Source organism: Barbus barbus (genome assembly GCF_936440315.1).
Source record: "Barbus barbus genome assembly, chromosome: 14".
NCBI lineage: Eukaryota > Metazoa > Chordata > Actinopteri > Cypriniformes > Cyprinidae > Barbus > Barbus barbus.
The window spans coordinates 15,895,711-15,911,661 of NC_136742.1; the positions used below are offsets into that span (position 1 = coordinate 15,895,711).

Genomic DNA, 15,951 nt, shown 5'->3' on the forward strand with positions numbered 1-15,951 from the left:
AGATTTTTGCGCATACACTGTGCGATGAGGGCCTTTCTGTGCTCTTCCTGGCAACTTTCTACGGCTGAGATCCATTGAACCGAAAGAGAGCCTGTAGCTGTGTGTGGGAACCGCTCGTGTGTGGCGCAGCAGCGAGTGGGGGAGGGAGTGAAAGGGAAAAACAGAGAACGTCACAAACGCAGCGGGAGAATTTAGGCTAACACGTGAGGTGAAAAGCTCGGAGAGGGAACGGCGAAAAAAGCATCTGAGCAGGAAGACAGTGAAGGGAACGATAAAAGCTGTTAGTGAAAATGAAGATGAAGGCAGTGTCGTCCACATCCTTCAGCAGCACTGGTCTCAGATTCTTCTATTCGGTCTGCTTCATCAAGCTCTTCGGCCCTACAGGCCTGTAAGTGTATGTTGTTTTTCTGTGCCTCTGCAGTAGATTTGGACTGTAACAACACTGCAGTACAGGACATCTGCAGTGAGAGGGAGGGAGAGCTTGATAGAAAGAACAGCGTGTCTCTGTTTACGTTTTTCCTTTGTGAATGATGTAACGCTTTGTGTTGGTGCTCGTGTCTCTATGTGTGTCTGAGTCTTGCTCTTTCCATCTCTATTTACAGTCAAGATGAGGGCGATGCCGACGGCTATCCTGAACTCCAGGCCTCTCCACCTCCGTCGCCCTTTCTTTCGGCTATTTTGGCAGCATTCCAACCCGTAGCCTATGATGATGAGGAGGACGCCTGGCGTTGCCATGTCAACCAGATGTTGTCGGACTCTGATGGGTCTTGTGCTGTTTACACCTTCCATGTGTTCTCACGACTCTTCCAGGTAAAAATTTGAGTGTTTGTGAGTGTGTACCTATACATTACAGGAATATTAATATACAGTTTCATGCAGACTGCAGTGCAAAAATCTTGTTAGGAAGATTTTTTTTTATTGCTTTTATTCAGCCAGGAAATAAAAGACATTTATAATTAGTGCTCTCAAACGATTAATAGCGATTAATCGCATCCAAAATAAAAGTTTTTGTTTACAGAATATATGTGTGTACTGTGTATATTTATTATGTATATAAATACACACATGCATGTATATATTTCAGAAAAATATGGTTATACATTTAAAATATTTATATATAATATCAATTATATTAATATAAATATATACAAGGAAATATTTTCAAACTATATATACTGTATGTCTGTGTATTTATATATACACAATATACACACACATATTATATAAATAAAACTTTTATTTTGGATGCGATTTAATCGTTTGACAAAAGATTTCTGTAAAAATGCTGTTCCTTTTAAACTCTCTAATTATCAAAGAATCCTGAAATAATCGTGTCACGGTTTCCACAAAAATATTCATCATTGATAATATTAAGAAATATTTCTTGAGCAACAAATCAGCATATTAGAATGATTTCTGAAGGATCATGTGACACTGGAGACTGGAGTAATGGCTGCTGAAAATTCAGCTTTTCCATCACAAGAATAAATTACATTTTAAAATATTTAAGTAGAAAACTTATTCAAGATGTTAATAATCTTCCACAATATTACTGTTTTTACTGTACCTTTATCAAATAAATGCAGCCTTGGTGAGCATAAGAGACTTCTTTCAAAAACATTAAAAAAAAAAAATCTTATCAACACTAAACCTTTGCATAGAGGTCCTACTTACATTTACAAAAATGTGTTCTTAAACGGTCACTTTTGGCTGTATGGACTCATTAACACTTTTAACTGTCATTAGTTTATTTGTCTACATATCATTTTTAGCAGTGTATTGACATGCATCACAAGAAACTACTGCTTTGTTTAGCATATCAAATGACAAATCAACATTTTAAGAATTTTTGGAATGTATTGTCAAACTCTGTCTTGACATACAGTTAATTACTAGCATTTTATGTATCCTAAAATACACAATTAAATTTGTATTTCATAGTCAAATTTGTGTAAGTGATATTTATCTTAGCTTGTTATTTGACTGATTCATAGCTTGGTGTTTTTCTGCAGTACTGAGTCGATTGTCTCCTGTCTCTTTAGCACATTCAGAGGAAATTTGACTCGATTACCCATGCCTCAGTAAGATTCCTTGGCGAGGGGCTCCAACGAATGGGAAACCAGTTCCTGAGCTCTCTAGAGGTCATGACCTCCTGCTCCCAGTGCCCTACAGTCCTACTTGATGCTGAAACTGTGAGTGTACACTTCCTCTGCACCTCACACCTTAAAATTACAGTTAATTGTGTAGTTACACTTGCCTGTTTACAAAGATTATATCAGTGTGATAGTATGCAATAATATAACACGTTGGTGTGTTTAGTAAACTGTTAAATTGTGTGTTTTAGCTTGTTTCCTGTGGGCTCTTGGAGACTCTGAAGTTCAGTGTGTTGGAGTTACAAGAGCATCTGGACACTTACAACAGCAAGAGAGAAGCAGCCGAACAGGTGAGAAACTAAGTGTATAATACTGCTGTGTTTCCAAATTGTGTGCTTAATTTCAAGTATTTCGAAGCCATATGATATCTTTGAGTAGGGAACAAACCCAAATCTAAGTTACTCACAGAAAATCTTTCTTTAAATCTAATGCAATAATAAAAGAACATCTTTTTTACCATTTAGGCAGAAATGGTACACTGATTTTCAGCTATACCCGTAAACAATCTGGGAATTTCCTGTGCAGTCTCATCTTTAAACCCGTCTTTAAAGGGTGATGTTGAGGTTATGCAATGGAGGAGAGACAGCAGAGGAGAATAAGCTGATCATAAAATGCTCCTTGACGTCTCTTTGCAGTTATTGTTGGCTACTAAATCATATAAGGACCTGAGTTGATATAGCCAGCTTAGCTTCAATTAGCACCCATCTAGAATCTACAGCAGCCAATTTCTCTCCATGCAAGGTCACTAAGAATAGCCTCACGGAGACCCTAAATCATTTAGCAGGTGGACAGGCTCAGGAAGGGGAGTAGAGGGGGCAGATGGGATAGTGGATGACTAGAGGACAGTAATTGGATGAGAGCATCTAGAGCATTATGTGCCGACCCCCCCTGTGCTTAAACAGACCCTCTTTAATTTGCTAAGTAGCAGACTCTTATTAAATTTACCTCACACACACTCCCATACACACTATTCGCCTCTCCCTGTATTTCTGTTTCGCGCTCACAGAAACGTCATCTGCCTTTGCTCACATTCACAACATCAGAAATTTCCACCTGCACTTCTCTGCTTTTTGGTTAATAAGGTGTCTCATTTCTGCTTCCCCTTGCAGTGGTTGGATAACTGCAGAAAAACCTTCGGTGATAAAGACAGTAACCAGCGACCCAACACTCAAGCTCAGGTAGAAAAAAAACACTTCCACACACTCACCACACTGCATGTTTCTGTTTGAGCACACAAATGTGAACATTTGTGCTCTAAACAATTCATCTCTGAGAAGAATATAAGAACCTCTGTATGAATGTAAGCAGAGGTGATTCAAGGGTAGCTGATCTTTCTGATACTTACAACCAGGCCCATGCAGAATCGATGCTCCTGAACTCACCACAGATGAATTTAAATATGTCATTCATTTCAAGTTCTGCATATCTCTTATCCACACAATTTAGTAGGTTTTCTCCAAAAAAAAAAAAAAAAAAGAAGTGCACTAGCAATAAAAATCAGATGTGTATTGGGTCTGTGCAGTTGGTCTTAAAGGGACAGCAGTCTAATTTACCTGCTGCTGTGTAATTATTGTCAATCATTCACTGTACTTGACTGAATTACTTTTGAATCTTTAATAAGAATCAGTATTAGTTTCCACAAAAATATTAAGGAGCAATGTTTTCAACATTAGTAGAAATAAAAGTTTCTTAAGCACCAAACCAACATATTAGAATGATTTCTGAAAAATTATGTGACACTGAAGACTGGAGTAAGCACTATGTCTACCATCTCTTATGGTAGATACTAAATGACTTTTATGCTCTCCATGTCTTACTCCTCTATTCATCTTAGTCACTGGTGTCCCAGCAAACAGCATCTTTATTTTCTCTGTGATGTTAAGCGCTTTTGCAGTTTTTGTGATGCCACAGTTGATATTTTTCTTTCTTACTGCAACTTGCATTTATTTCAACCTGTCTCACTCTCTTTAATTTCCCTTTTCTATCTATTTTACATATATTTAGCGATGCTACAAATGTTAGTGTACATGAAACTGGGGAAAATGGTATTTTGTTCTCCTAGAATGCATTGCATGTGACTGCAATATTTTTGTCGTTGTTAATTATCAACAATCTGCAATATTTCTCTCTCTATCTTTCTTACGGTGGTCTTGGGGTGTTATCAGCACACTAATTTTTGGTCTTTCTCTCATTTCCTGTTTCTCCTCTTTTTTGTGACCTGCTGTCCATCTTGCTTAGCAAATGGAAATGCTAGCAGTAAGTGGTTTATCATATTTTAGAGCCTGTCACAATCCTTTTCGAATCAGCCACGCACACACTGAACATTCATCTGTTCTTCGCTAATACATCTGCACAACCAATCAGAATTCAGAACAACCCCTACATCTGATCTCTTAACACCACTACAGACGTGTCTAATTCATGATCATTCATATATCATCACTACATGCTTCATTAATGAACATGGCTTAAATGAGTTCTGCATACTTAGTGTTGACTTTGCTATTTTGCTAATTTGCTAATGGGTTATTAGTGTTTTTAATGCTCCTAGAAATTTGACACACATGCATTCAGTGTGATTGGAGTGTGTCTATGGACATCTGAGCGGAAGACGGAAGAGAAAGTAGCTTAGATTCTTTGTTCCTGACATTTTTGCATGCTGCCCCCTTTACTCGCTCCTGACATATTTTGGAGCACGCAATTCGGATCTGACTTTTTCCAGAAATATCACTCTTTCAGGGTTTCGTTCTGATAAGGGAATCATACATTGTCCACGTTTTACAAAATGATTTACCAGGGTGTAACCTTGCTAACCCTTCTCTCCGTCTCAAAGCCAGGATGTTCATTCATCCATCTATCCCTCCATTTGTTCATTCATCCTGCCGTCCGTTCATCTGATTATGCCGTTTTGCTGCTGCTGGCTGTGCAAATGATTAGAACTAAAAATGTTAAGGTGATGGTGTCATGTTCTTTCTTTCTCTTTCTGTCTGTTTCTTTAGGAGCTGGAGCTGTGTCGACGGCTGTATAAGCTGCATTTCCAGCTCCTGCTGCTCTTTCAGGCCTACTGCAAGCTCATCAGCAGAGTGGACACCATCAAGAGAGAGGCAGAGGTTTGTTTCTGCTTGTTTGTTGTGTCCTTAATTAGTTGTTGTTCACACAGGACACATTGTGTTCATCTGCACCATTTTTTAAGTGTTTAAGTACCCAAAAATTAAAATTGTCATTTATTCACCTTCAAGTCATTCCAAACCCATAAAACTTCTGTTCATCTTCAAAACACAAGTGAAGATATTTTTAATGAATCCTGAGAAATCAGCAAAAACATAAAATACATGAAATATGGTAAGCAGAAGCCCAATCATGCTTGCTTGTTGCGTGAAAACAAACATCATGGGTTGTTGTGTCAAACACATATATTTGAGCCTCTGTTTACCATATTTCATGTGCTCTATGTACGTGTCTTGATCAATGTTTGTATATGAATAAAAGCCTTAGTTAAATCTCTTCATCATTTAATGCCGTCAAGTCTCTTTAGAAGACATGGATTTATTGAAATAAGGATGGAATACTTTTATACTGCCTTTATGGACTTTTTAAAGCATCATGTTTTTAAAGTTATGTTCGTATTGATTTTTAATACTGGGACAGAAATGACTCGGATTTCATTCAAAAAATATCTACGTTTGCGTTTCTAAGATGAACAAATATCCTATGGGTTTGAAATGATACAAGGGTGACTAAATCTTGAAAGAATCATTATTTTTGGCCAAACATAATTTTTTTCTATCTAGAATTGTTAGAAGAACATCTCTGACCATTACATCATGTCTCAGTGTTGTTTCAGTGTCATCTCAATAGATTATCATAACTTTAACATGCAGTTTCTAGATAGATAGATAGAATTATGCAGGAAATCATGTGAAAATATTCTATAAATACACTAGTCAACATTTGAAGTTAATCAAAGTTGTTCTTAGACAAGAACGCATTTTGGTTTTAGGACAACTTTGATGAAAGGTTTTGATCCACTTCAAATGTTGACTAGTGTAGTTTAGGCATATGTATAAATTTGTCGTATTAACAAGAAATACAAATCTTGTGTGTTGTTTTTGTGGCTTTTTTGAGTGCCACAAACATTGTGCATGACATGAAGCCAGAAAGATGCCCTGACAGCACACACATATAGACAGAAGATGGTCAGTTTTCTGGATTTCATGGTAGTTTGTGCTAATGTGTGCCAGTATGCACACATATAAAGGTCTGACTTCACATAATGATCTTAGTGCAGAGTAACTTCATTATGCTCACTGAGAGAGACTGATATGCTTAATACAGACCAGAGCAAAGCCGTCCAGTTTATCACACATCGATACTAACTCACTTATACTTTATAGACTGCACATATACACACACAGACCTCAGCGACCTCTGTTATGTAGAAATCAAATAACAGCTCTAATACATTTAGCTTAGGGACGACCTGGTTTTGAGCTAATACGCATTGCCTTAGGAATATCCATTTCAATTTTTAATGTTTATGCTTAATATGATATGACTGTGCGCTTTAATGATTTTGTCTACTGATTGATTGTGTATACATGAGTGGTTTAGTCAGAGTTGTGAAAATATTGACTAAATGTTGATTTAAAATATCATGGTGCTTGTGTGTTTCTCAGGTGACTAACATGTCAGAAGAGCTGGCCATATTAGAGAGCTGTCTGAAGGAGGTGGAGTCAGTAGGTGATGGACAGGAGGGAGTGGGCGAGTTTGAAGTGGACCAGTCAAGCACAGAGACCGCCATCCACTCACTCATCGAGAGCCTTAGAGCACGGGACTTCAGCACAGCCATCGCTCAAGTTAAAGCCTTCAGGTAAGATAACTAAGCTTTGAAGTCACAGTGAAACCATATCCAAATTAAATGGCTTATTGGACCAAAAAAATACAAATGTAAGGTGGGACTTGGATCATTGTCATTTGCCAGTTGCTGCGATCTTAGTACTATTAATAAAAAATAATGTCAATAATATTGTACAAATAAAGCATATATAATAAACACCACAAAATTTTATAAAAAAATAGTTGTCTATTTTGATTTCATGGTGAGTTTACACCAATACATCAGAGTGTAATGGACTGTCATAGCAGAAAAAAATGTAGGCTTGGACTTGCTTCAATCCATCAGTTGCTGATTGGATAGAGGCAGATCTGAATGTGAGCTTTCAGGTGATTCTAAGAAAGCGGTTTGTGTTCAAGCGACTAAATGATTGGTGAAGTCCAACATACATCACCAGTCTGTCGAAGTCTGTTGTTTCACTAGAAGATCGAATTATGACATATGATAACTTTAATCCTAAATATAAACATATGCTCTCATATAATTAGCACTAAGCAGTACAGTATCATGAAACTCTTTTAAACTCCTAGTTTTTCATCCTAACCACGTGGAGTAGCTTCTCATTCTACGTCAGCACCTATATCTTTGTAGGCACTGCATTAAATGACTTTTTTCTCCACATCAATCTACACTCCATACAACATATTGACAAAGCAAAAACTGAATTTTCACAACTTCGTAAATTTATTGAAAATAAAAAACTGAAATAAGTGCATTGCATAAGTAGTTTTTTTTGTTTGATGCGACAAGCTTTGCTCATCAGCATTTGGCAATTATCTGCCATTCTTCTGCTCACCTCTTCACCTCTCAAGCTCTGTCAGGTTGGATGAGGCAGACACATTTTCAGGTTTCTCCAGAAATATTTGATTGGGTTCAATCCCAGGCTGTGGCTGGGCCACTCAAAGACATTCACAGAGTTGTCTATAAGCCACTCTTGCAGTGTGCTTAGGGTCATTATCCTGTTGGAAAGTGAACCTTCTGCCCAGTCAGAGGTTCTGAATGCTCTGGACTGGGTTTTCATTAGAGCTATCTCTATATTTTGGTGCTTTGAGCTTTTCTTCTACTCTGTGTCCCTCAGTCCCTGCCGCTGAAAAACAGCCCCACAGCATGAGGCTGCTACTAGCACACTTTACTTTTGGGATGGTACTCTGCATGTGATGAGCAGTGCCTGGTTTCCTTCAAACATGATGTTTGGAATTGAGGTTCATCCGACCAGATAATATTATTTCTCTTAGTCTGAGGGTCCTTTAGGTGCTTTTTTTTGTTGCAGATTTTAAGTGTGTTTTCATGTGTCTACACTGAAGAGAGGATTGAGTCTTGCCACGTCGGTGGAGTGTTGCAGTGATGTTTGTCCTTCTGTAGGTTTCTCATATCTGCATATATGATCATGGAGCTCAACTAGAGTGACCATCAGGTTCTTGGTCACGAGTCTAGACAAGGCCCTTCTCCATCATTTGCTCAGTTTGAACAGATGTCCAGCTCTAGGAAGAGTCCAGGCTGTTTCAAACTTCTTTCATTAAGGGTAACGGAGACTACATGCCTCTGAGAAACTTCAATGAAGCAGAATTTTTTTCTGAACTCTTCCACAAATGGCTTGATGCAAACCTGTTTCTGATCTCTACAGACTGTTCTTTTGACCCCAGGGCTTGGTTTTTGCTCTGTGCATTATCAGCCATTAGACCTTTTATTAAGACGCGTGTGCTTTTCCAAATCATAACCATTCAATTGAATTTGCCACAGTTTAACTCCACTCGAAGTGTAGTAACATATACAAGCAATACGAATGCCCCTGGGCTAAATTCCAACTATCCCAGATAAGGGTATGAGTACTTATGCAATGGAATTGTTTTATTTTTAATGTTAACTTTTTTTGCTTTACCATTATGGTGTAGGGAGTGTAGATTGATTTGGGAAAAAAAGTAATTTAAAGCAGTTTAACATAAGGCAGCAACATAAAATGTGAAGAAAACAAAAAATTCCTCTGCCTTCTAACACGCGCTCTGTTCTCTGCTGTGCCTCCTCCTAACAACAATAAATTCAGCCATTTCAAGCGCAAAATAGTTCAGACATGCTTTTTAGGGGCGTTAAATAATGGTGCAAATAGCAGTAATTTGACGAGTGCAAACGTTAGTAAATCGCGTTGCGTGATTCATATGAATACTCTCATCCCATAAATTTTGCGTCTGAAAGGGAAACTCCTACAAATGCATATTAAATAAGGTCAGTCGCAAAAATGACTCTTCACACCTTTTCAGCGCTATTTTTTTCATAGCACGTCTTTAGTAAATCCTGACAGTAATATTTTAAAAGACTGTTTGCGCTGGCACAAGCTTTTAGTAAATCTGGCCCTATATGAATTCTGATTGGCCGATTTCAGAATTGACAGACAAAATGTCACTGGAAACGTATCACATCAAGTATAGTTAGGATCCATAATGGAATTAAGCATTTTGTTGACCTCTTGTAGATATCTTTTGCCTAAATCTGATGTTTCTATTCCCTCCATTCCCTCAGGTGCCTGTGGCCTAATGACATATTTGGCAGTGAGCGGGATGATGCAGTGCAGACGCTGCTGCACATTTACTTCAGGCACCAGACTCTGGGTCAGACGGGCTGTTTGGCCGTGGTGGGCCCCAGCAGGGATCTTTCTCAGGCCAGCGCGCGCCTCATGGAGCTCAACCTTCAGATCTGTGAAGCTCTCTGCCAGGCTCAGACGCACCCATACACCCAGCAGACGCGCATCCTGTCCCCGACCCCCACGGCCCAAATCCAGACACAAATCGACACACAAAACACAGTCCTCAGCACTGGACTGTGAGAGCTTCACGAACTCATCTCTCTTTCTCCAGGGCGGCGGGTTTGGAGATTTTTCACGTAGAATTCACCTCAAAGGGCTAAAGAATGTGTGGATATTAGTTACTCGAGACTATTACGCACGGACCACGTTTTTGCTTCCCCCTTTCTCCAGTAGTTTAACTTCTCCAGATGTCAGAAAAAGTACGAAGAACAGGACTGGTCAAGAACCATTAGGAGGAACACTGGGCGATAATGATGCTAAATTTGAAGCTTTTTGGCGGAATGACCTATGACCTCTAGGCGGTGTCCTTTTTGAGTGATCCGCATCCGTCTGCCCCACTATGCACTGGGGCAGAGATGGGATTTGGAGCATTATTGTGAGAATCAGAGTATCGCGGTGGATCAGCGAGACTGTCGCATCGTCGATCAAAACAACATGCTTGAAAGAGAAGCCTGCAACAAATATTTTTTTGAGAAATGTATTTTTTAACAGTCTTAGGTTGTAAATGTTAGGATATTTAACATGTAATTGTAAGCTGGGGGGCTGTACCCTCTGTATAAAGAGAGGTTTATCTGTTTAACTTTATTGACCTGCATCGGGGAGAACTTTCAGCTTTCACTGGGCCGCTCTTACAAAACCCTTAATCTATAACCAAATAAGTAGCTGCCTGTAGGAAACCATAGACTCTTGTGTGTGCGCGTGTGAGGACGAGTGCGGCGAGCGTGTGCGTGAGTGCGTTTGACATGGACTGATATTTGCACACTCGTTCTCTCTCATACATGCACGTTAACAAACCGAGATGCACAGGTGAAGTGCAAACTGGCTGCAACTCATGGAAATATCAATAACTTATTTTACTCTGTATATATTTTAGAAAATGTATAGTGTAAAAGCAGTATTTTTCCTTGTACATTTGTGTAATGCACTGTTCAATCAGAGAGAGCTCTTTAGAGGGTAACGACTAATGCAAAAAAAAAAAAAATAGGGATTTGAATAGCTGTTGGGATGCAAGTCACAGGCTGCCCTCTCCTTTATGATAATACTCCACCTTAATCTTCAATATTTCCCGACATACCAGCTCAGCTTCTCAGCCAAGTTTTGCCATATGCATTCCTTGATACCCACTGTGATCTCTATATTGGCTCAAAGTCCTCCGCAGGGGCTCCAGCGGGGCCTCAGTGGGGAAACTGGGGCTAGTTTTGTCCATGTTGGCTCTGTCTTAACCCTAGTTTGTGGGCTCTGCGACGTAAGGCACTGTGCTTCGCTTGCCGAACTCCAAGAGACAAAGCGGTGTCCTGAAAGCGTTAACTGCAAACATATGGGGGGGACGTTTAATCTGTCGTGGCACATTGAGAAATAAAACGTTCACTGTATTCATTCCTCTGGGAGATCTCCTGTTGCTTGTTTGGTACATTTTGAATGGTGTTTTTAATTATTTAATGGATATATTATTTACCTGGAAAAATATAGTTTTTATCTAGAGGTGCATTATCCCATTTTTTCCTTTTCCACATTTCTCTCCGGTTTGTCTTTGTCATCTGATTTATCTGCTTTTCCCTGTACTGTTAAATAAAAACCTGGTTATACACAACCTTGGCTTTGTCTTTATTTCCTGATCTCAGTGTTTAATTGCATATCCAGTTATTAACACTATCAGCAGTATATGTTGATTCAATGGTTAACTCCCCCAGCATCACTGGTCTTTTCAATCAATGTCTGCATGAGCAGGAAGTTGCTGCTGACTTTATTTCAGTATGGTGACATTTCCAACTGAAACGGAATATTGAATAGAGGGCAGGGTTTTATTCTTGCATTCCTCCTCTCATCTTTCACTCGCAGCAATCTAACAGTTGGAGGGGCATGGTTAAGGATTTTCTACCCAAGCAGTCAAATTGATGTCATCAGAGAAGGAATGGCATTCCAGAGTAGAAGCAAATTTTTTTTTTTCAGTGGATCAACTTGCACAGATTGTTCACCTCAAGACTAGCAATATACGCTACCAAAATATTGTAAATTTTGATTTCATGCCATCTTTAAGGCCAGTTCACGCGTAAAATAACAAACGATAACTGGTACCATACACACCAATTGATAACTTTTAGTTTAAGTGTGTGCTACAGGTATGCCATCTGCCGCTTAAATGCTAGAGCTCTTTAAAACGATAATTAACCCAAAAATTTTAATTGTCATTTACTCACCCACAGGTAGTTCCAAACCTGTATGAATATCTTTGTTCTGCTGAACACAAAGACATCCTGAAGAATGTGGGGAAACAGCAGTTCTGGGGCACCATTGACTTCCATAGTATTTTTTCCCCCAACTATGGGAGTCAATGGTGCCCCAAAACAACTCTTCAAAATATCTTCCTTTGTGTTTGGCGGAGCAAAGAAATTCATACAGGTTTGGAACTACCTGTGGGTGAGTAAATGACAATTTTCATTTTTGGATGAACCATCCCTTTAAGGTTGTATGCATTTAAGATGGCTATCAATATTTTTATTATACATCAACTGGAGAAAAAAAAAAGTTCTGAAATTCCTACAATATAATTCCTGTGTTATCGTTACAGCTGTAGTTTGGACTTTGGCACAAATAATTAACCCCTTTTAGTGTATAAATAACTGGGTTGGCGTTATTTTGAAGTTACCGATGCATAAATTGTAAATGGACCTTAAGAGGCATCAAAATTAACCACTGTACATAAACCAAACAACCTGAATTGGTCATTGACAATACAAGTCACAAAAATTTGACTGTACAACAGATTATAGAATTACACTTGATTTTTAGAGGCTAGTCATATTTTTCCAAGTATGTACCCTTAAATTTACAAAAAAAAAAAAAAGTTCCAAAAACCTTAAACGAACAGACAAGGAGTCATTGTGCTAATCTGAAGCGGTTACAAAGTACAGTGCAAAAGAAAGTTGTAAATTGAGGACATATAGGCCAAGACACCCCCTCGTCACATTTAACTCTTCTCTATGGTAAAATCGCAGTACATTTGATTGTTTTGCTCTTAATCTGAACAAACATTTGTGACATGCATTCCCTCAAAGCAGTTGAGATTAAAACAGGGGTGTCCAATCCAACTCAGCCCATATAAAACCCACCTGAACCAGATAGTCAAGGTTTTTTTTTTACTAGGCATACTAGAAACTTCCATGCAGGTTTGAGGCAAGTTGGAGCTGGACTCCAGGACAGAGTTTGGACACCCTGGGTCAAAACGATCAAACCCAGTCTGCTGTATTTGGAAGCACAAAAATGCTTCAATTGTACAAATTAAGCCATTCACATCACACTGCTGCACAGTTGAGAGATATAAAACTCCAGATTTGCTAGTAATTGCCATTTTTATTTTCATTTTTCAGAATTGGCACCTACAGTTAACGGCAAGTACAAATTAAAGCAAAACAAAAACAAATTAGACAAGTGACTGATGGATCCCCACCGCAGTCTTTGAGCAGTGAGGGTGCAGAGACTGAGGTGGACAATCCAGCTGGGCAACAACCAAGCCTGACTGCAACAGACCGAGGTGCTAGATGATGTATTTGAAGCTGAACGTGCTGTCACAGGAGAGACGCTTGCCTTTGCAGCGGCCGCACAGATCCTGTCGGTGGGGTCTTTTGGGGTCCACATGACGTGACGTTACAGAACATGTACAGCGAGTCTTCTTACAAGTCTGAAAGTGAAATTTTCTAGTTGCAGTTAATGCAAAAATGACCGTGAATAAATGGATCGGTCTGAGAGATATTAAAAGACAGCTGCTTGTGAACCACTGACACTAGTTTGTTTTGAGACCAGTGTTCAATAAAGAGGACAGTTGGCAAATTAAAGTTGCATCGGTTTAAATGTTATACATCTTGGGACTTCCACCCCCTTCACTTCTATAGGTTTACCTGACAGGTTATGTCCTCAACCCGGTATGGGTTGAATGATTTCTGACATGTTCTGCAAAACTGCTTGAAATACACCTTTAAAAGAGACAGTAAAGTTTGAATCGGTAATAGTTAGGTGTGTAGACACTGCAGGGGGAATGGTTTTTGTTCTTTTACATTTTAACATGTACTACATGGCTTAATCTTCATATATGGGTTGGGCCATTACCTTGTTTGTGCCTTGGACACACCACACATAAGCACTTTCCCAGCGCATGTTGCAGTCTTTGCAGTGATAGTAGCCATACTTCTGCTCCAAAAACTGCATTAAAACAAGTTAATACACTAACTTCTGAATGGTTAAACGGATTACAAAATTGCAAGAAATCATTTCTCTCACCTGGAACCTCACGCGAGCCTTGGATTTGGCTTCTTGTCCGGTTTTCTCCGGCTCGTTTCTGTTCTCCTCGTTTGTTTCCGTCTGTTTGTTTTCACTTTTCTCGGGACTAAGCGGTTCCTTCACGCTCTCCTCGCCCTCTTTGAGCTGGTTTTTCTCAGCGCTCTCCACCTTCTCTGCGCCGTCCACCGTCTCAGGGGCCTCGGGCTCAGTGTCCTCCTCCTCCTCCCTGAAGAGGGACACTAGTCTCCTGGACTCGACCGGAGAGTAAACGGCTTGAGTGCGCGGGAAGCGGACGCCGCCGCTGATGGGGCTCCCCGGGGTCTGGACCTCCTGTCTCCGCCGACGAAGGTCATCACGCTTCCGGGCCAGAAGCGTCCGCGGGCCCAGGGAGCACTGGATGGACGCGTCGGTCTTCGGGTTGACCTGGATCCCCACGTCTTTGGTGTTGGCTTTCCTCAGACGCGGGGTGAGGTTGGGGTTGATCTGAGACAAGATGGACTTCAGCTGCGCCCTGTGGTAATTATCATAGTAGGTCTCACCTTCACCGTAGTTGGCGAAGTAAGCTTTCTGTCTCCAGCCCCTGAACTTGGGGTATTTGTAGGAATAAGGGTTGTAAGAAGAGTAAAGATAGTTATCGACTGTCTCGTTACCATATGTAGCCATTTTTCGATTAGCCGGTTGGGAAAATCACTGTAGGAGTTTAAGTAGACGCACAGGACACAAATTGAGGTCAGGTGCCTAATTAACGCCAATTAACAGGATTCCCACGGTCAGTAAAAAACAAAAGTATTAGGATAAAGAACCCGTTGCTAGGAATGACACAGTGTTTTGAAGACTGTGATTGGTTGGTTGTCAAGAAGGAAATAAAACAGTGCTTTTAAGTGTAGGGTAGCCTATATTATAATTATGGAAGCCCGTTTCCGACAATGAATAAAAAAATAAAACAAGGTAATTGCGACTTTTTATCTCACAATTCTGACTTTTTATCTCGCAATTCGGACTTTTTTTCTCACAATTCTGACTTTTTATCTCGCAATTCGGACTTTTTTTCTCACAATTCTGACTTTTTTTCTCGCAATTCTGAGTTTTTTTCTCAGAATTCTGAGATATAAACTCTCAATTCGGAGATATAAACTCGCAATTCTGACTTTTTTTCTCTCAATTCTGAGATATAAACTCGCTATTCGGAGATATAAACTCGCTATTCGGAGATATAAACTCGCAATTCGGAGATATAAACTCGCAATTCTGACTTTTTTTCTCGCAATTCTGAGATATCAACTCGCAGTTCTGACTTTTTGTCTCGCAATTCAAAAAAGTCAGAATTGCGAGAAAAAAAGTCAGAATTGTGAGATAAAAAGTCAGAATTGCGAGATAAAAAGTCAGAATTGCGAGATAAAAAGTCAGAATTGTGAGATAAAAAGTCGCAATTACCTTGTTTTATTTTTTATTCATTGGCGGAAACGGGCTTCCATAATTATGATATACCCTACACTTAAAAGCACTCTTTTATTTCCTTCTTGACAACCAACCAATCACAGTCTTCAAAAGACTGTGTCATTCCTAGCAACGGGGTCAGCCCCGCCTCCTCACTAAGATAAACGTTTTTGTCTTTTCCTCGCTCAGATTGCTCTCAGATTGGTCCTGAATCACTCTTAAGCTAAGACTCCAAGTTAAAAAAAATTAAGCTAAAATAGGAGCTCTCTGAGAGGATTCTTAGAATCTTTATGAATACGGGCCCAGACTGAAAAAGTCATAGAAATGTAAAGTTTGTTGGAAAATGTGGTTTAAACAAAGCTTGGTTGGTTTCTATGGTTGACATGTCACCATCC

The 15,951-nt window shown here is 39.5% G+C and overlaps 2 protein-coding genes across 14 annotated transcripts in view; one reads left to right on the plus strand and one right to left on the minus strand.

Annotated features, from left to right (window-relative positions):
* LOC306880188 (protein furry homolog-like) overlaps positions 1 to 11,429 on the plus strand; it is a 123,136-nt gene extending 111,707 nt beyond the window's left edge. For 7 of the 13 annotated variants that reach the window (XM_079433527.1, XM_079433526.1, XM_079433525.1 and 4 more), the window contains 8 exons: positions 603 to 810; positions 2,043 to 2,192; positions 2,345 to 2,443; positions 3,263 to 3,331; positions 4,392 to 4,409; positions 5,153 to 5,263; positions 6,830 to 7,023; positions 9,562 to 11,429. In XM_079433527.1, coding sequence (XP_079289653.1) covers positions 603 to 810; positions 2,043 to 2,192; positions 2,345 to 2,443; positions 3,263 to 3,331; positions 4,392 to 4,409; positions 5,153 to 5,263; positions 6,830 to 7,023; positions 9,562 to 9,865 — 1,153 coding nt within the window. In that variant the 3' untranslated portion in view covers positions 9,866 to 11,429. The remainder of the gene's footprint in view (positions 1 to 602; positions 811 to 2,042; positions 2,193 to 2,344; positions 2,444 to 3,262; positions 3,332 to 4,391; positions 4,410 to 5,152; positions 5,264 to 6,829; positions 7,024 to 9,561) is intronic. The other 6 variants (XR_013785055.1, XM_079433529.1, XM_079433534.1 and 3 more) reach the window with 1 other exon arrangement.
* A 1,749-nt stretch (positions 11,430 to 13,178) lies between these two features.
* Positions 13,179 to 15,629, minus strand: LOC306880122 (zygote arrest protein 1). Its single transcript, XM_079433442.1, has 4 exons — positions 14,120 to 15,629; positions 13,949 to 14,041; positions 13,741 to 13,815; positions 13,179 to 13,523 (listed from the first exon to the last, which is right to left on the minus strand). Exons 1-4 carry the CDS (start codon positions 14,780 to 14,782, stop codon positions 13,380 to 13,382), a joined length of 975 nt encoding a protein of 324 aa, XP_079289568.1. The 5' UTR covers positions 14,783 to 15,629; the 3' UTR covers positions 13,179 to 13,379.
* Between the last annotated feature and the right edge of the window lie 322 nt (positions 15,630 to 15,951).